Source organism: Cajanus cajan, chromosome 7 (assembly GCF_000230855.2).
Source record: "Cajanus cajan strain Asha chromosome 7, NIPB_CcT2T_4, whole genome shotgun sequence".
Taxonomy (NCBI): Eukaryota; Viridiplantae; Streptophyta; class Magnoliopsida; order Fabales; family Fabaceae; genus Cajanus; species Cajanus cajan.
This window is the reverse complement of record NC_138523.1, coordinates 38,546,049-38,566,936: the sequence shown is the minus strand read 5'-3', so window position 1 is coordinate 38,566,936 and position 20,888 is coordinate 38,546,049. Positions and strand designations below refer to the sequence as shown.

The 20,888-nt window shown below is 38.8% G+C and overlaps 2 protein-coding genes across 2 annotated transcripts; both read right to left on the bottom strand.

Moving 5' to 3' along the window:
- Positions 1 to 6,247: 6,247 nt before the first annotated feature.
- Positions 6,248 to 6,799, bottom strand: LOC145950010 (uncharacterized). Its single transcript, XM_083060922.1, has one exon. The coding sequence runs from the start codon at positions 6,797 to 6,799 to the stop codon at positions 6,248 to 6,250; it is 552 nt and encodes a 183-aa protein (XP_082917048.1).
- Positions 6,800 to 7,335: 536 nt separating this feature from the next.
- On the bottom strand, positions 7,336 to 7,857 carry LOC145950009 (uncharacterized). The gene has a single exon (XM_083060921.1). The coding sequence runs from the start codon at positions 7,855 to 7,857 to the stop codon at positions 7,336 to 7,338; it is 522 nt and encodes a 173-aa protein (XP_082917047.1).
- Between the last annotated feature and the right edge of the window lie 13,031 nt (positions 7,858 to 20,888).

Sequence of the window (20,888 nt, the reverse complement as noted above, 5' to 3'; positions counted from 1 at the left end):
GTTCGTGTCTTTGGAAAAGTGTTTTGGGAGTGGGGAGGACGAGTTTCCGTTACTTGCCGAGGCGTGCGAGGACGATGGACCGGACACTGATTTCGTCTTCTTGGAGCCGGGGCCCGATGAAGATGATTACTTCTACGCATATATGTGCTGGTTCGAGGACCTCGGCATAAAGCTGCCCTTTGATGATTTTCAGATGGGAGTCCTCCGAGCACTAAATGTGGCGCCGACCCAACTGTACCCTAATGCTTGGGCGGCCATGCAGGTGTTCCGGAATTTATGCCTTTGCCTCGGTCTTACGCCCTGACCACTCACCTTCCTCTTTTATTATATTTGTTGTCCGAGCAAACCAGTGAAGTGGGTTTCCTTGGCTCGAGTGCTGAAGCGTGGATTTTTGTCGGCGTTCACCTCGTCATACAAGGGTTTCAAAAGTAGTTTCTTCAAAGTTCGCTGGGGGTCAGAAATGGAGAATTGTTTTTATGACCGAGAGGGGTCTCCGCTGTTCCTTTTCTATTAGACAAGGCGTCTGACGCGTTTCGAGGCGATGCCCACATCGAAACTCCCTGCCGAGGACATAGAGATTGTGCAGCTTCTGGACAAATTGCCAAAGGGTTTGCCTGTCCGAGGCCTGTTGGACATTTTTGAAACGTCTCATTTTGAGATGGCCTTGCTAGGTATGTGCTTTAGGCATCAGTAGTGTAGCAGTGTTTTGAATTGATGTTAAGACTTGTTTTGTTGCAGGTTTAATGGCCAAAGGTAACCTAGACGTGACTGCTATGCTCGCCAAGAGGGCGAAAGAGGCGAAGGCTAGCGGGAAAGTGCCGCCGGCGAGGTCGGCCCTAAAGTTGCAGCAGGATAAGCCCCCCAATATGATCATCCCTCTGGTCGATGCCAAAAATAAGGGAAGGACTTCTTGGGTGCGGGCTGTTGAGAAGAATATAGAGCTGGAACGTCCGAGCTCTTCTAGCAAGCGCCCGAAGCAACTATCTTTGGAGCAATTGGACTGCGGTGCTTTCGCCATTCCAGTTGTTGTTGCTGGTTCGAACTTCCTTGCTCCGAACGTGGAGACCGAGAACCTGGTCAGCCTGGATCTCACTACCGGGGGGGACTACAATACTTGGAGGGCATGTCTACGGAGGCCGAGTATAAGCTCTTCTGTGAGCTTGATGCTCGGACCTCTCTGGTCGCCAAACATGTCATGATGAGGTACGCTATCTCGGAGGAGAGGCTCCTTGGCCGACTCAAAGGAGGTCGAGACCACAGTGAAGGAGGCGTTGACTACGAACGCCAAGGCAATTGAGTCGGCTGAAGAACTAAAGAGGGCCGCCGACGCCCATAGAAGGGAGGCCGACGACCTGAAGTTGGCCGTTCAGAGATTGAAGGCCGAGGCCGCCACCTCCGCGAACGAGATTGCCCGGCTGAAGGAGGCTGCTGCTAAGTTTGAGGCCGAGGCCACCGAGAAGATCCTCGAGCAGCATGACGCCAGATTTTGGCATGCGGTTCGACAAGCCTTCTACTATTGCGAGGTCTCGGCTGACTTTGAATTTGATGTTAGTCGGGACTTCTATGGTGGCAAGTTCATCAGTTATGCCGAGTTCCCCCAGGGTGCCCAGCCTGACGAAGAAGCCCCTCATTGAGGGATTTCCACTCAGGCTCCGGTGCCGCCGACCAGGGAGGAGGAGGAACTGATCATTGATGTGGTCGGCGATGTGAACTCGGAGGACTCAGCAGCGGTATAGGGGGTCGGCTCTGGTAGTAGTAGGTTAGGGTTAGAATTTTCTTTTGTTTTCCTTGTAACCGGGCCGTTAGTGCCTTTTTTAACTTTGGCCATTGGTGCCGGTATCGCTTGGATTTTTTGTGTAAGTAGCCGAACTGGTCGGCCATACTTTAATGAAATATTATTTTACTGAAATTATTTCTTTACAGTTTCTAACTGAATTGCATTTTTGGCCGAAAGGGGGGATTAATTTCATGTTTGTCGCGGATTAAAGCCTGGCGTGAGCGTGCTCGGACTTCGAATGTGGAAGCACACGAGAGTGCTTGGCCGAAGCGTACTCGAACTTCGAATGTTGGATCGCGTAATTGTACACGGTGTGACCATTCGAGAGGGGTCGGTTGGAGAGTGATCGACTCACTCGTACCCGGCCTCCGAATGTTGGATCACGCAATTTGACGCGAATTGTGAACATGCGAGAGTGGTCGGTCCGAGAGTGATCGGTCTGATCGCGTTCGGCCTTACGATGTTGGGTCGCGATTCAATACGTGGTGATCGTCGATGGTGTAGTATTCGGTCTAGGCATTTCCTTAGATGGAGAGGAGTACTCGGTGAGGAAACCTGGCTCCAATGCGCGTAGGTAATCGGCTGAGGTACATCCTTAGCCGAGGAGGGTACTCGGGAGGGAAACCTGTAGGGCTCGATTGCGCGTTGTTTAAGTGGTTGACCGAGGACCGTTCGACGTCTCCGCGTGTTGTAGTGCTCGACCTAGGTACATCCTTAGCTGAGGAGGGTACTCAGGAGAGAAACCTGTAGGGCTCGATTGGGCGTTGTTTAAGTGGTTGACCGAGGACTGTTCGACATCTCCGCGTGTCGTAGTGTTCGGCCTAGGTACATCCTTAGCCGAGGAGGGTACTTGGGAGGGAAACCTGTAGGGCTCGAGTGCACGTAGTTTAAGTGATTGACCGAGGATTGCTCAGTGTCGTCGCGTGTCGTAGTGCTCGGCCTAGGTACATCCTTAGCCGAGGAAGGTACTCGGGAGGGAAACCTGAGGGGCTCGAGTGCACCTTTGAGTGGTCGGCCGAGGGTTGCTCGGCATCGGCGTATTATGTGAGTGGACCTGCATGAACGCGACCTAGACATACAATAAAACAGGAAACAAAATGATGAAATTTGAAGATCTTTTATTGATGAAGTGCCTCGTTAAAAACCTTGCCGACACAAAACCCTCCTTAAGGAAAAAAAAGTCGGTCAAGGAAAAGAGTGCACTAATACATGAGCTGTAATACACTTTTAAATGTGAGGAGTTCCAAGTTCTCAGAATTGGTTCTCCTGATAGGTACTCCAACTTGTATGCCCCGTTGTTTAGGTTGTGTCATACTCGGAAAGGTTCGTCCCAATTTGGGGCAAGTTTTCCTTGTCTCGGATCTTTTCTCGCCTCGCCTGTGGCTCTCCAAACAAGATCTCCTTCTCTAAATTCTCTAGGCTTCACCTTGCTGTCGAATCTTCTCATGTAGCGTTGCTTGGTGGTCTCGGCAACTACTAGTGCTCGGTCTCGAGTCTCTTCCATGACATCCAGGTTTACTCAAAGTTCTGCTTCATTATTCAATTCGTCGAAGTGGGCTCGGCGGAATAAGGGCTCCCCGATTTCTACCGGGAGCATTGCGTCGGACCCGTAGACTAATCGGAAGGGGGTTTCTTGTGTGGTCGATTGGGGCGTGCATTGATAGGCCCAAAGTACCTCAGGCAACTGCTCGGCCCATGCTCCATTTGCTTCTCCTAGCCGTTTCTTCAACTCTATCAGGATGACCTTGTTGGAAGATTCGGCTTGGTCGTTCGTTTAAGGGTGCTCGACCGATGTGACCTTGTGTTGTATTCCTAGGCCGGCTAGGAACTCGTTGAGTTTTCAATCGGTGAATTGAAGGCCATTATCGGTCACCAGGGTATGTGGGACTCTGAACCGGGTGATGATATTCCTCCACAAGAATTTTTGGACTTGATGAGCCGAGATGCATGCCAAGGGCTCGGCTTCAATCCATTTAGTGAAAAGGTCCACGACGACGACGAGGAACCTGCATTGCCCCTTGGCAACTGGGAAAGGTCCAAGTGTGTCGGCCCCCCATGTGGCGAATGGCCATGCAGGTGGAATACAATGTAGCTGTTCGGCCGGTTGGTGGATCAAGTTGCCGTGTTTCTGACATGGTTGACACTTCTTCACAAACGTTTCGCAATCGGTGTTCATGGTCGGCCAATAGTATCCGGCTCGTAAGAGTTTGGAGACGGTCGTTCTCGCTCCAGAGTGCATTCCACAAATACCCTCATGAACTTCTCGTATCACGTAATCGGCCTCGGTGAGGTTTAGGCACTTGAGTAGTGGGGTGGAGAAGCCACGCCTATATAACAGATCGGCGATGACGATATATCTGCTGGCCTGTGTTCTCAACCGTTTGGCCTCGGTCAGGTCGGCTGGAGCGACGCCATTGGTGATGAATGCCTTGATTTCGTCTCGCCAGTCGGGCGGGTCACTCTGGCCGGGGTGGTCGGCATCAACGCTTGCTACCACTTCCGCTTCGACACTAGGGTGGTCGATTTCTTGCTGAATGATGGTTCTTAGTTGGCCTGGCTTCTTGGTCGTGGCCAACCTAGCCAACTGATCGGCTCGGGTGTTGTTCTCGCGCGGGATGTGCTCGACCGACACCTCTTGAAAGTTTGCCTTCAACTTTTGATAGGCATGGTAGTACTTGATCATGTTGTGGTCTTTTACTTGGAAGTTACCGCCCACTTGGTCGGCCACAACCTTGGAATCAGTCAAGCATTTGATTCTCGAAGCACCCATGTCTTCGGATAGCCTTAGTCCGGCCAATAGGGCTTTATACTCGGCTTGGTTGTTCAAAGCCTTGAACCGAAAGCGAAGGGATTGTTCCAAAACTATCCCTTTGGGTCCCTCCAGAATTACTCCTGCTCCGCTTCCCTGGCAATTTGAGGAACCGTCCACGTGGAGGGTCCACCAATGCTATTCGAATTGGCCATGCGGATGGAGCTCATTCACGGAGTCGGCTAGGCATTGAACTTTGATCAGTCCTCTCGATTTGAAGGTGATGTCAAATTGCGAGAGCTCCACCGACCAGGCCATCATTCTTCTGGCGAGTTCAGGCTTGCCTAAGACCTTTGAGATCGGGCAGTCGGTGTGTACCACTACTCGGTGGCTCTGGAAATATTGTCGTAGGCGTCAGGAAGTGTGCACTAAGCCAAGAGCCATTTTTTCTATCAACTGGTATCGAGTTTCGGAATCTTGTAGGAGCCGGCTGACGAAATATTTGGGAGCTTGGGTGCCTTCTTTTTCTTGCACCAAAACTGAGCTGATCGCCTCCTAAAAAACAGCCAAATACACGAGTAGTGGGCTCAGAGGATCAGGTCTCGTGAGGATCGGTGGCATCGCCAAGGTTGTTTTCAATGTTGCAAAGGCTTCTTCACATGGCTCGTTCCACGAGAAGGCCAAAGCCTACCGTAAAAGCTTCATCATCGAGCTAATTTTGTTGGCTAAACGAGGGAGGAATCGAGACAAGGCGACCAATCTTCCTGACAGTCGTTGCAATTCCTTGAGGTTGCTCGGGCTTCGCATGTCTAACACGGCCTAACACTTGTCTCGGTTTGCTTCTATCCCTCTTGCTGATAGCATAAACCCTAGAAACTTGTCTCCCTTGACCCCGAAGGTGCACTTCTCGGGGTTGAGCCTCATGTTGTGCTTGCGTAGTTCACCGAATATTTCGGCCAGGTCAGCTACGTGATCGGCCAGGGAATTGGACTTGACCACCATGTCGTCCACATAAATCTCGATGTTTCGGCCGATTTGACCCTGGAACACTTTGTCCATTAATCTCTGGTAGGTCGCCCCAACGTTCTTCAGTCCAAATGGCATGACTTTGTAAAAAAAGTTGGCGTTCTCGATGATAAACGCCGTCTTCTCTTCGTCGGCCGGGTGCATCTTTATCTGGTTGTAGCCCGAATATGCATCGAGGAAGCTGAACCCGGATGCCCCGTCGACGAGTCGGTCAATGCAGGGGAGAGGATAGGCGTCTTTAGGGCAAGCTTTGTTGAGGTCGGTGTAGTCGATGCACATTCTCCATTTCCCGTTCGCCTTTTTGACTAACACTACATTGGGCAGCCAGGTGGTGTAGGTGACCTCTCTTATGAGTTTGGCTTGTAGTAATTTTTTCACCTCGGCATTTGCTGCCTTTCGCTTCTTGTCCCCCATCTTTCTTTTCTTTTGTGCAACCGGTCGTGTGTCTCGGCACACAGCCAGTCGATGGCACAAGAACTTGGGATCTACCCCTGGCATGTCTGATTTCGTCCACGCGAAGAGGTTCCGGTTGTCCCGGACTACATGCTTGACTCGGTTTGAGTTGATCTCGCTCAATTGAGATCCCATGTTTGTGACCTGTTCGGGTGCTCGGCCGAGTTGAAAAGGAACGAGGTCCTCAGCTGGCTCGATTCGCACTTCTTCACCTAACCGAGGATCGAGGTCAATGTCCTCCGTCACTCTTGTCTGACCACGTTCACACCTCTTGTGGTCGTCAGGGGGTCGGCAATAGGTTGCACCTTCAAGCTAGAAAGGTAACACTCTCTTGCTGTCTTCTGATCGGCGTGAACGGTAATTACCTGCCTGTCCCTCGATGGGAATTTCATGCATAGGTGAGGGGTCGAGACAATGGCCCCCAGTGTATTGATAGAAGGTCGACCTAGCAAGATGTTGTACGATGTACTCGCATGCACCACAATGTAGCGAATTTTGATCTCGCGGGAAGATTTTTGGTCGAAACCAAAGCGAGTGTATAAATCAATGCACCCCCTCGTCATCACTCTTTCACCTGAGAATCCTACCAGCGGTTCGTGGTATGGTTCTAGGCTCTCCTCTGGGATCCCAAGTTGCACGAAAGTGTTCCAATACAAGATGTCGGCGGAGCTCCCCTGGTCGACCAAGGTTTTCTTCACAATACAGTTATGCATTTCAACAGAAATCACCATGGGGTCTTCCTGAATGGGATCGACGCCTCGAAAATCTCGATCGGAAAAGGTAATCGGTGGCATCTTCAGTGTTCTCGTCTGACATACACTATTTACTGATCGCACTGCCCGGAGGTGCCTCTTTCGTGCCGAAGAGGTGCAACCTCCACCAGCGAAGCCTCCGGCTATTGTGTTGATCACCTTTCGTGGTCAGTCATTGTCTTCCCTGGAATGCCGCGAACGATCTTGCCTCTCGGCTGAACGGGATCGGCGGCGTCGGTCTCTCGGCTGATGGGCTTCGCGAGAGTGGTGGTCTCTCTCCCTTGACTGGTGGTCTTGGGGGGTGACAAAGCTCCTGAGGTGACCTTGTTTGATTAGGTCCTCGAGCTTGTCTTTAAGTGCAGAACATTCTTCGGTCGAATGCCCCCTGTTTCGGTGGAATCGGCACGTCTTGGCTTTATCGGCTCTAGGGGGAGTGTTCGCCCTTTTCGGCATCACTAGGATCTCTGATGTAAGGGCCTGCTCCATTACCTTGGCTCTACTCGTGTTGAGGGGAGTGTACACTGTGTAGCGTGGTCCTCTCGGGGGTCGAGTATTTGAGGTCTCGGCATTCGTCTTTTTCATCGGCTCTCGGCCAGCTCTTCCATTTGCATATACTTCTCGGCTCGGCGCCGAAGATCGTTCATGTCACCGGGCGGTTTCTTGCACAAGCTATTCACAAATGGCCTCGGCCTGAGGGTAGTACTCAGCCGATCCATTGCCACAGCTGGGTTAAGGTCACCGATCTCCATGGCGATCTTGTTGAATCGGTCCATGAAGCTTCTCAAACTTTCCTTCTTCTCTTGACGAACTCCCGCCAATGCTAGTGAGGTCGTCTTGTACGGCTTGCTCGTCGCGAACTGGAGAGTGAATTGGGATGACAACTCGTTGAACGAGTCAATGGAAGAGCTCGGCAACCTTGTGAACCAACTCAAGGCCCTTCCTTTCAGCGACGTGGGGAATATCCGGCACAAGGCGGAGTCGTCCTGAGTAGAGAGGGTTGCTTGTGTTAGGAAGACGTTCAAGTGCTCTTCGGGGTCGGTAGACCCATCGTACTTCTCGATTGGGAGGCTCTTCCAATGGTCTAATAGGGTTGTCTCCATTATCCTTCGGGAAAACGGATGCCTTAGGGAGTGAGTGGTGGTGTCGGCCTTATTGCCTATCAAAGAGGTAACTGGTGTTCGGGTCACATGGTCAGTTGGGGCATGATATGCCGACTCCTCTTGGAGAGTGGGAGTTGACGACACGCATGTCTGGTTAAGACTTCAGAGCTCGGCGTTTTGTCAGCGCAGTTCGGCCAACTCCCTAGCATCGGCTTCTCTCTGTCTTTGGATAGCAGCCATTTCCTCGCGCAATGTGCGCAAGTCATCGTGAAGATCAGGCTGGGCTCGGTCGGTGGTCGGTCGGACCTCTTGTATCACAGGCTCCGGTTGTGTTTGAGGCATTCCGTATGGGTATCGCTCTTGTCTGGCCATGCCGGGGTTGTGCTCGGGGTTAGGGATCGGTTGAGTCGATGTTGACGGTCCTTTGCGTGTCACTACCATGTCTCGGTCTCAGTCTTAGAGTTCAAAGGGGCTGAAAAAGTCTCTTTGGCCCCACGGTGGGCGCCAAATGTTCCTGTGTTAGGATACACACTACTTATCCTTGCTGATGCGGGTCGGGTCCGGGGTCTAGGTCTTCTCGTTCTTCTCCGAGTAGTTCGAAGCGGGGGGGGGTGCCTGCAAAGACACTCCAATGCTCAAGTAAGTGCTCGGCGTAATAAATGCGGTAGTTGAAAGTTAGTTACGTACCTCGTAGGGGGTCTATTTATAGTGTTCCTTATTGGGCCGTAATTAGGGATTGGGCCCCAGGAGATTAAGGGACTAATCCGGTGTATCACGTAAATTAATCCTCCTTTAATTGCCCTGAAGTAAATTCGTGTCTTGGCCGAGCATATCGACGCGTCCGTTCAGTTTGGGAGTGGTCGGTGGTCTCAGGGGATTCATTGGGTCGGTCGGGTCGGCCACAAATTCGGGTATTCGGTCTTGTCGGCCACCATACGGTATACATAGTTTAGGTGTAGAAACAAACTGATATAAAAATTGTGATTTTATCTTTATTTTTATATTTGTTTAATATTTATCGATTGATATTGTGTTTTAAATATTAGCTTTCATTAAAATGTTTTTAATAAAAGTTTTCTTATATTTCTACACAAGTCTTTCAACTATTGTTTTGAATCATCTAATGTTACAAACAAAACATTGTCTTTCAAAAGCCCTTGCAAAAATCATTTAAAACACAATTTCAATCCACATTCTTGTGTTTTACCCCATGTCTTACGACTTTCGTATCACATTAGATGAGAATATACTTTTCCTTGTACTTACCTCATCATTACTTGCCAAAATGATACTTACGTAAGGAAAAATCTACCATGTACTTATATTTAATGTAGTTTATGGGTGAATCAACAAAATTAAGTATGATTTTTATGTAGTTTACTTGTGGAGAAGTAAAAAAATATTATTAGATATATAAATAGTTAAATCGAACAATTTAGATTTATTTGGTAGTAAAAAATTTATTAATATATTAATTTTATTTTTTAATGGTAAATGACCAAAAAGCAGCTATGGTAGAAGAAGTGCAGTCCGTCGCCAACCTTCCTCCCCAGTCCCCACCAATTACCTAAGTTGAAACTGAATCCATAGAAAAGCTAATAACCACAATTGAAATTGAACCTAAACTTGAAGAGGAACCAACAAGCATCGAAGAAGTAGAGGAAGGCCCATGAAGACAAGATTTTCAAATTGGTTCCTTCAAGGAGGAGACCAACATGGTTGCTGACCTCCCCTGCCCCTGCCACAATCACAACCACAAGACCACAAGACCACAAGACCACCCTCCCCTCTTCCTCTCTTATGTCACCCTCGCCCTCTTTCGCCATGTCTGTGCCAATCACGACTCTGTTCTCAAGCTTGGTCTGTCCTTCAGTCGTCACACCGCCCACTTCTTCATCAACATGTACTTGTGTAGGACCACCTTCCCCACTCCACCTTTGACACTATCCCACACCCTCTCCACAATTGTGTCTCCTTCACCAAAACCCAACCAGATCAAGTCCTAACCCGTTTTTGTAAATCCACCTCACCTATGCCAGGTTCTACAATGGTTAGCTGATGGCCATCCTGGACGAGTGCATTTGTAGCGAGTACGTCATCGTTAGAGTGAAGTGCAAGTGGTGGTTGCTTGGTTGAGTCCAAATAACTTCTAAAAAAGGGCTTTTAGTAATTTTAAATAATTTAAGTTTTTAAAAAAATAGTTACTATTCACTTATCCACCAATAAATAATATGATAAACTTGTCCATCATAATCACCACTACTTACATAAACCTTTACTGGGGTACCATACCTTGCTTACTCGCTCCCATTATTATTGTTGTAATTTTGACATCAACGACACTATAATGACTTTGATACTTATGTGCTTCTTGGCGACTCCAACGTTGACAAGGCTCCATCACTGCACTCCCTTATCCACACCATGGTATATGTACTTTGTAACTATTCAAGTATTTTTGCACAAAGATCCACTCGAAGTCATTTTGCTCAACGGTTTTGGAGCGGTGATCCAATGTGATGTAGCAATTGAAAAGGAATGAAGTAAGAAGGCTTGCATGATAAAGAGTGGAGGAGGAAGGCTATAAGCAAAATTTGTTCCACAAGGCTTGTCAATAACAATATAGTCTTTTAAGCTTCAGTTCCTAATTGGTACAAATGTTCTATTTCTAGCAGGAGATATTATTAAAAGATTTATTAATGTTGTTACTTATACTTGAAAGACAAAAATAAATCTAATCAGTGATCATGCCAATAACAAAATATAACCTTTAAAGCATGAGAATCAAAATTAAGATTCATACTTGAACCTTTAATTAATGCAAAAACATGCAAGGAATACATCTCTTGCAACTTCTTTTAAACTACCTGCCCTTAATTATAAAATATGAAATATAAATTATTAATCAATCTAGTGAAAATTTTTGTAATAAATATTTGTATGAAATTTTAATTCAACACAACCTAGTCTTCAAGTTATCGTACACGACCAAAATGCATAACACTTGCACAATGAGAAGAAATTTGTAAGTGCAATTATTAAGTGATTAAATAAAGTGGTGTACATTCCAAACTATTGTTAGAAATTAAAACAAATAGTATAATTATGATTATCAAAATATTTTCCTCACAAAACAAGATTGCAACAATAAGCTGAAAGTACATTCCAACTTATTGCTATCACTTCACATTTTTCATTATGTTTATTCAGCTAACAACTTCCACAATTTTGGCTCATTCTTAAATGGTAGAGTTACATGTACTAAAGAGGGAGTTTTTTTAATGCAATGCCAATAATAAATAATTTGTATGATTCAATGATGACACTAAAATTACAAACAACAAAAAATATAAGTAAAGAAATGATTTATACTAAAATAATATTTAAATTTGAAAGATAAATGTAACGACTCACCATGATCCTTACACTTAGAGGAATCGTGTTAACTACACTAGTCATCTAAGATAAATTATTAAGCTAGATAACAGAACATACATGTAAAGAAAGTGATAAAAAAATCAATATTTATATACAAACTACAGTACTATGCATATACAGTCATCCAAAATAATACTACCCTAGTGTCGGTCAAACACACCTAAACAATTACTCCAACAGTAACTCCGACATTGGGATAAAACATTCAATGCCTCAGCAACAGTCACATCGACTCCAACCTAACCCTGACCTGCTCTCATACATAGTATGATCATCGCAGTCCATCCACATGAAAACAAAAGGGTAAGCTAGAGTTCAATAAACAACCATACAAGTATAGAATAATAATCTATATTACATATTCATCCAATCATGTCCTAAGGGACTTCCATCTCACTCAATCATCAACTCACCAATCATGAAGTCAAACACCATACACTTCATTGTAATAACAATCATGCAATAACAACAACTCATGACAGATATCAATGCATATCAATCATCTAATGCATCGTCACGCATTCACCTATGAGATCTGCCTAATAATAGAGCAGTATAAGTGACTTCTCATCCTACTGAAACTACCCCAATCGTTTTCACGCCCAATGCGCCCGCTCGGTCACAGCTAACCGGGATATTAATCCCTACTCGAGTTTATTCGGATGATGTCACTTACACACTTGGAAGTCCGGTTCCACTGTCAGGTATAGAACAGCTAGGTACAGACTTACCACGACCTTGACATGCATTACCAAGTCACTTGTGGCGTTTTCTCACCGACTATCCGCAAGGAACCATGCACCTTCCCCAAGGTCAAGGGAATAACCCTCGACCTCATACCCCGCTCCAACACTAGCTAAGGACTTAGAGGAGACTCACCCAAACCAGTGGCCTATCCAAGCACCATGCTCACCCAAAACCTGTGGCCTATCCAAGCATCACTCTCATCCAAACCAGTGGCATATCCAAGCACCACTCTTAAGAGACTCTATGTGAGCTCTTCCAGTTCGAAAACATTTTTCCTTTCCTCAAGTCCTAGGCTAGACACATGCCATAAGGCATCACATGCAACAATGCATCATACATCATACATGGTCAATCCACCATCATGATCAATATCATCCTCATATAAACATACATACATATCATATCATGTTTAAACATTCATATATATCATTATCAAGCATACATATGAATCAAGCACCAATTTACATCATATATCATACATATATGAACCAATTATACAACATAGTATTATACAACTTTTTAATCCACATGATAACACCTTAACACCTCAAAACAACATGTGTCTCCCTTTGACAATTGTCAAAGAAGACAACAAACAGAGAGTTATACTCATCCAAATAAGCTCAAACCTATCTCAAAATAAATATAAGAGGATAATCTACAACTTTTATGAATACATAAAATTCTAAATAAATCATATACTTAGCTAAAAATGTCAAAAACCGCAACAGATATAATTAATGCTGACAGCTTGACCCTTGTTCACTAAAACAAACATAACTAGAGTTCTAGACCTTTTTTTTAGGTGATTCTAGTGCCATTTGAAAGCTAACATCCAAGGATACCACTTTTATGAAGACTTCGAGACCCAATTATGTCATCTACCCTCACCGATGCAGCGCTCAAATCAGCACTTTAGCACTGGATTTTTGCTAGCTCAGTTTCATTCCCACGGCTGCAGCCATGAACCATGGCTACAGCGATGGATCCCTGCCATTCTCTCTTTTCCATGGTTGCGGCCATGAATCATGGCTACAACGGTGGATTTCTGCCATCCTCTCTTTTACCCCATGGTTGGAGCCATGAGCCATGGCTCAAGCAGTGGGTGCAGAATTTTCTCCATTTCCATGGCTTTCACCTTCGATCTTCACCTTCTCTTCACCAATCTTTCCTCTAAACATGATCTATGCCCATGATTATTAATATATTCATTCAAGCAACCCAAAAATCATAAAAATTTCAACATGCATGCATTAAACTCCATGAATCACTCATTTTTCCCCAACTCATCCAAGAACCCCACATCCCAAACAACACGCAACCTACCCAACTCCACTACTCAGCCCCAAATCATGTCCCAATTGATAATCTAACTACATGCAACCCAAAATATACAATAATTTGAGTTCTAGCTTCTCTTACCTGAAAATTGGCTCAAAACGGCCAAGAAGAGGAAGAAGAAGAAGAAGAAAAATTCTTGAACAGTTGACCCTCAGACTTCAATCTGCCAAAATCAAGCTTTCTAGCCTGAATTCAAAGAAAAAATAGAAGAAATTAGTGATCTAGAAGAGAAGAGGAATCAAGCAGAGAAATTTGGAAGAAAAAGGAGCTCACGGACCCAAAGTCATTCTCTCTAAAACTTCTCTCTAGATTTTCTTTAAAAATTAGCTTATGAGGTTTTGTCCTCAAATAAAACATTATATACCCTTCTTTCTAGAGTTAACTAAACTCTAAACAATTAACTTACTACGTTACAATAAATATTTACACAACATCTCACAACAATTAATATATATATATATATATATATATATATATATATATATATATATATATAACATATAGTTACTAATGTTAAATTTTTTAACAAAAATAATTTAATTTAGAAATTTAAAAGTTTTATTATTATTATATGAATGTATGATTAATATTACAAATATTTACTAGTCTTTTTCACATTTATAGACTTATTTTGTCTTGCTCTTTTGTGTTTTTTTTTCTAAAATCTCTTTCTCTATATATTTGATATCTATGATTTTCATTAGTAAATTTTAAATTTCAATTTTATGGAAAGTACCACATGTTTTTAACATAATAGCTTGTTCGAGCTTTGTTGTCGTGATTGTAATTTTGATTTATAAAAAATATAATAGCTTGTTTTTTAATATAATTATTATTTGTCTTTAGAAAACACGAATAAGAATCACAAGGTTAGCTTAATGATACAAAGTTGGGGTAGTATGCTACAAGTTTTAGGTTTGAACCTTATTTAAAAAAAAAAGATAAATAATTTAGGTGATGAATAAATCTTGTTGGCTTACTTAGGCTTATAGGTTTGTTTATGGGTCTTGCATAAAACAAGTTAGTAAATAAGTTTTCAGTCTATGCAAACTTTTAAATAAGTTATGCCACCTTAAAAATGATCTATAACATGTAAATTGAATAGATTCAGGCATAATAAATAAAAAAATAAAATATTAATTTCGCTTATATATATAAGACCATTTTTACTCTCTTTTTTTTTGTCCCTTTTTATAACATTATCTTCTAATCGTCAATTACACTAATTATATCTTTTGTAAAATGTTCTTATTTAATAAACAATTCTTTTAGATAAAAGATAATAAATGGTTAAAATTAATTGGATAAACTCTCTCTCTCTCTTATTAGGATTAGAAAAGATAAATAGTTGCATAGATATCTCTTTCTTCCAAAAATTAATTAATTATGTGAGAAATGATTTAGTGGAAAAAAAGATGATTAATTTTGTTAAAGTAGTTTAAATTGTTGAGTAAATAACTAATTTTCTTCAAGGGTCTAATTTAGTTGAAATGGTCTTATAATTAGGGACACATGTAGTATTTTTTAATGTATCTAGGATAAAATCTAATGCACACATCAAGCCCAATAGTACTAAACATGAAGGGTGTATTGAGAAAATCTAACTCCTACTTATCCTAGATCATTTACAAGGGACACCCATCATTTATAAATACACTAAGCTTAGCAGTGCTAGGTGTAACATCCTAAACACATTAAAATGAGAGGGATCTAGAGATCTGTATTAGTGTGATAATGTACAATTAAGGATGACTTAAAAAAATAATTAAAAATACACCCTTTTTAACAAGCTTAAAACTCAAGTACAAATGTCGTTATCCAAACTTTTAGATTATGCAACTGTTGAGACGTCAAACCTAAGAGATGTTACACTAAGCATGACACAGTGTATTGGAAAAACACAAGTCCTACATATCCTAAATCATTTAAAAGGGTTAACCATAATTTATCCACACACCAAGATTAATAGTGTTAGGGATGGGAGGTGTATAAAGGAAAAATTCAAGTCTTACATCAACTAATGATAAAGCTTTAATAGGGCATATAATTGGGGAAAACCCTTAAATTTCTTAATTTTGGTTTATTTTATTTAGTTCAACTAATTTAATAAATTGGGCTTGTAAATAAATTAACGTTATTTTTCTTAAACATAAAATAAATGGGTTGAGTTGGGTTTTGAAGGTGTGTTGATGGGTTAAATTGGGTTGGAATCTAATAGCCTAAACCACTAGTAAGTTGTCAAGATAAAAAGTGAGGATTTATGCTTTAGTTTTCCATTTTTCATATTTTGGAGTTTTCACACTGAGAGGAACTGCAAAGGATGAAACTTTGCCAAAAGAGTTTGGAGAACAACATCTGGATCCTTGAACCACACCCTAAAAGCCTGTGATCATCATCTAAGGTAAGAGGGCAAATGAGATTATCTCACATGTGAGCACTTATATTGAATATGACTAGTAAAACAATCCCTAAACCTCTTTTAGATTTTCGTTGTATGGCTAGAGCGACTGTGAACACCCCAAAACAAGCGTTGATTAACATGTGTTGTGTGTTATTGATTGAATTTCTGATTTAATTGTATTAATTGAGCTTTCCACCATGGTTATATGAGTTTAGGGTTTTTTTATATGCTGAAATTGGGATTTTTTTGTGCAATTGTTTATTGTGCTTGAATTATGTGTTCAATTATGCATTACAGTGCTATAGATATAATAAAAATTGATTAAAAGTAACAAATGGATGCAAAAACATTGAGAACTTGGAGTTAATTTATGCCTTAGAGACTGAGTTTGTAAGTTTTGGGACTCTATTTTTGATAGCATAGTCACACTTGATGACAAGCATGCCCATGTTAGGTTAAGCATAACCTAAGAACGATCATGCTCCTTTAAAAAAGCTAAATCAAGTTTACTAGTCTTCATAAGAATTGTAGCCCTATATGCTATCTAACCAATGACATTGGAATCACTTAAAAAAGATGTCAAAAACTAAATATATGATCAAATTAGTGAATGAATGTCAACATGTCAAAATTAAGCTTAAAAGTCACAATTTTTGTAACTTTAGGTGCAATAGGTAATAAAACCAAAATTTGAGGTTAACTTAGAGTTGTAAATATTTTTTTTTGCTTTCCAATGACATAGAGATCAATTTTTTTTAACCATAAATATAACTATAGATATAATATTTACGTCTCATGTAATTCATAGAAATGTTATATAAGATTAGAGTATAAATATCGAGTAAGAGTTCAATGGATGAACATCTAAGTGTCATCTTTTTATTATAAGGCATTCTAATATTGGAAATGAAGTGAAAAATTGTTTAGGTTCAATAAACAAACTATAAAAGAAACTATGAGAGCTTAAGGAGTAAAATACGAGTGACAATTGAAAAAGCTACAAGTTATATATGAATAAGATGATGTCTCTTATGTTTTTGTGCTTTGGGCTATTTGCGCCTATGAAGTTAATGTGATCTATGAGCTAAGTCTAAGTAGTTGCTTAGTCGGGTAAATTTCAAGTTATGCTTGGTTATTTGTGAAATATACGCATTTGTTTAGCAGGGTAAAGTCTAAACACTACCTAGCAGTGTGTTGTGCTCTTGTATGTTGTTTGCGAGTCCATATATATTTCATTTGGAGGTATTGGTCATTGAATTCAATCATGAGGGTCTCTATAGTTTTCTATATTGGTCCTAAGGGTTTCAATAGTGGGACTGGCTCTAGTTGAATCTTCATCTTAGTGAGAGTGAATGTGTTGTTTACCCATTGTGCGGTAATCTTTATTTCCAAGTACTCTTAAGTTGTCTCATTTGTGTGCATGTACCATATGCATATATTAGTTGTAAAGAACTTTGCAAAGGCTCATTATGATTTTTTTAACTTTACTCCTTTTATAATTAAAGTTTTATACATTATTAAACACATGTGAACTCTTTATTCAAATATCTCAAGGTATAATTATATTTAATTGTCATAATTTACTATATATCATAAGAAATGTTTCTTGGGGGTATATAGGGGTCACAACACTTACTTCACAAGTCGATTTTGTGAGATTAAGTTAAACTCATAATTTATTTTTTGAGAGTAGATATGTTGTAGGCCAAAGTCAGGGTTGCCAATATTTGGTCTGACATATACTCTTACTAGTGACAATGTTAAATGATTAAAACTTAGTATGAGTTATGACTTATATTTGAATTATTTTAATTTCATGTTTTTGTAATTTAAAAGTGAAATTTCAACTTAGTTGTTACAACTTTCTTGATTAATATTTTTCATTGATTTATTAATTTTACACATAATTTAAGTGCAAATAGTGGATGCAAGTAAAAGTATATAGGTACTTAACAAATACAAGGATGTAGAGTAAAGTTGTTATCCACACATATATAGAGATGAATACAAGTACATATTTTTTTTCTTTCAAACGTGGGTATAAGAATGAGTAGTATTGTACTTTTTCCATTGTTAATCCTAATTTTGAGAGTTATTTTTTGTCAATCTTGTAAAAAATGTACAAACAATGTTTCTCTAAATGATTTATTTCTTAACATAGTTTTATTCAAATATATTTATTATGTTGTAAGCATATAAGGTATTTTAAAATTTATTTTTTAGGATATTCATTAAATACATTAAAAAAATTAATTTTTAAGGTAATTAATATCATTTAATAGAATTATTAAAAGCATTTAATGTTTTGAGAAAAAACTTTTAATGTTTTTTTAAATCATTAAAGGCTAAATTTAAAAAAAAAATAATTTTCATACAGAGCATCTACAATGAGAGTTATTTATAAACAACTCTCATCCACTTTAAATGGATCTCACATTGTCATGTCACTCATAAGCAACTTATATTATATTTTTATAATTTTTACTCCAATGAAAATTGCTTATAAGCACCTCCACTTTTTAATCACTCATACTTCATTTTTAATAAATTTTAAAAATTTTAATTATTATAATTATTGGCATCAGTGAAGGAAGGAAATATTAAATTATTTTTTTTATTCTTAAGCAACCGTCTCTTATATAAACAACGGTGCTTAAATTTTAGCAATTTGACCTGCCATGTCAGCTTGCTCCAATGCATGTTTATTATAAGCAATGAGAGCTTAAACTTAGAAATTGGATAAAAACCTAACATTGAAGATACTCTAATATATTTTTAAACTTTAATTTAATTAGTGATATCAAATTAAATTTTGAGTATTAAGTTACTTTAAATATTTTGAGAAAATGAATTATAATTCATAAAGGTCTTATCCATCTCAAAAATATCATTTCGTTAAAATAAAACACTTCTAATATATATATATATATATATATATATATATATATATATATATATATATATATATATATATATATACTAACTAATTTATATATTTTACTAATAAGTTGAAGGGTATCAATTATTTTAATGAAACATTGAAAGTATTCAAAAATATAATTAATATATTTTTATAATATTTAATTATTTAATGCATTTTTTATTGATAGACTTTTTATTAATTTACATTCAATGTATTTTTTTCATTATAATTTCTTAATATATATATATATATATAATATAATATAATAGCGATAAGCTAATAGTATTTTTTCATGAGGCATTTTCACAATCTAGTATTTATTATTCAATAAAATATTGAAAAGTCTTTTTTTTTTTATTGATTGAAAAAGTCTTTAGTACTGCAATTATGTATTTTATCTTTAATATTTAATTATTTAATATAATTTTCAAAAGCGAGACTTTTATAAAAGAATTCAACGAAATAAGGTCAATAGTAGTTTTTTTTTCCCAAATAAGAGGCTTTTTTTCTAATCTTATTCAATGGAATTTTGGAAAGTCTTCGGCATTATAATAAATTTATTTTATTTTTAATACTTAATGTGTATTTTTTAGTATTTATTCAATGTGCTTTTCAAATGAGAAAGTATTTGGGAATTAATATCATTTTATTGTTTTATGAATTGTTGAAAAATCTCCATCATTGTAATTAATATGTTCTATTGTCAAGATTAAATTGTTCAATTGTATTAATTAATTAATTAATGATTTTTTATTCATAATTATATAATGACTTATTGACTTTGGTCTTTGAGAGCTCTTCGGAAAGTTGTGTCTAATCTTTACCAGAAATTTGTACTATTTACAATTTCCTTATTCACTATACATTCATTTCATAATTTTTTTTTATTCTTTTTTATTTTTGTCATTATTTGTGTGTATTGTATTTAAATTTTAATTTAATTAATATTTTTAATGTACATCCAACATAAAAACCCAATACATTGTCTAAAACAATATTTAATAAAGTATATTAATATAATTTTTTACCATCATATTGATAAAACTATCCTTTAATTTTATCGTCAAAGACTAGTCTCATAAAATTTTGACTATATTAAAATTATTTTTAATTTTTTTATTTATTTATCAAAACTCAATACTAGAACTTTGAAATTTTGTTACTAGAGGACCAAATACAAAAACCAATTAAATCATGGTTAATATGATATTTATTTGATAACTTAATTAGAATGCATCACAATACATTTTTTCCCTATAATTTTTGTAGGAATTTCTTATATAATAAGGTTATTGGATTTTATTTTGAATTTTTTAAAATAAAAAAATGAATACAAGTTATTACATTAATTTATACTAATTTATAATTATTAATTTAACAAAAGAGAATAAACTTTTTAATAACCGTTTTTGTTTATACTTTTTTTTTTTTTACATTTTTATTCATTCAATTATACAATAACTTTCTAATAAAATATATTTATAGAAGATAAAATAGAAGAAAAAAAATATGTGACTGTTGCACATAGAAATGAAGTGTTTTTAGTATACTTTCTTTTGTAATTACCTTTGATCTTCACATTTGTTGAACCATTATACCCTTCTATTGTTAAGAAGAAAAAAAAGAAGGTTTTTTTTAATAACTACTATTTTACTATAATAATTACTCACTATTATCTTTTATTTTATTTTTTTTAACAAATATTAAGAGGTGCAAAGTGTCTTTTTTTTCTACCAAGTGTGTAATAATATAAAAAATTATCGTATGTTTAAAAAATAATTATTTTCAATATTTCAATCAAACATAACTAGTATTTTAACCTATACAATATACACATGTTTATTATATATAATTAAAATTTATAATCAATTATGTATATAAATAAATATTATATTTAGACCACTAGGATTAGCTTAGTGATTGGGTGAGGAGGGATTGGAGTAGTTAGAATCATGGAGACTTATATTCAATTCTCATTGCGACCGTTTTTGTAATATTTCTTATTGTACTGACCGTACTTCGCACCCGGGCTCCGAGCCCGGATTAGCGATACAAAGCCACCCCGGGCACACGCTGAGCGACGTCAGCCCGGTATTTGGGGCCCGGTATTTGGGCAGATCATTCCCGAACCCGGGGATCTCGTCCCAGATCAGAATCGCCCTCCAATTATATCATATCATA

Bases quoted from the DNA above. Each gene is read 5' to 3' on its own strand.
- LOC145950010 (XM_083060922.1), bottom strand. From the start codon at position 6,799: ATGCCACCGATTACCTTTTCCGATCGAGATTTTCGAGGCGTCGATCCC.
- LOC145950009 (XM_083060921.1), bottom strand. From the start codon at position 7,857: ATGGAGACAACCCTATTAGACCATTGGAAGAGCCTCCCAATCGAGAAG.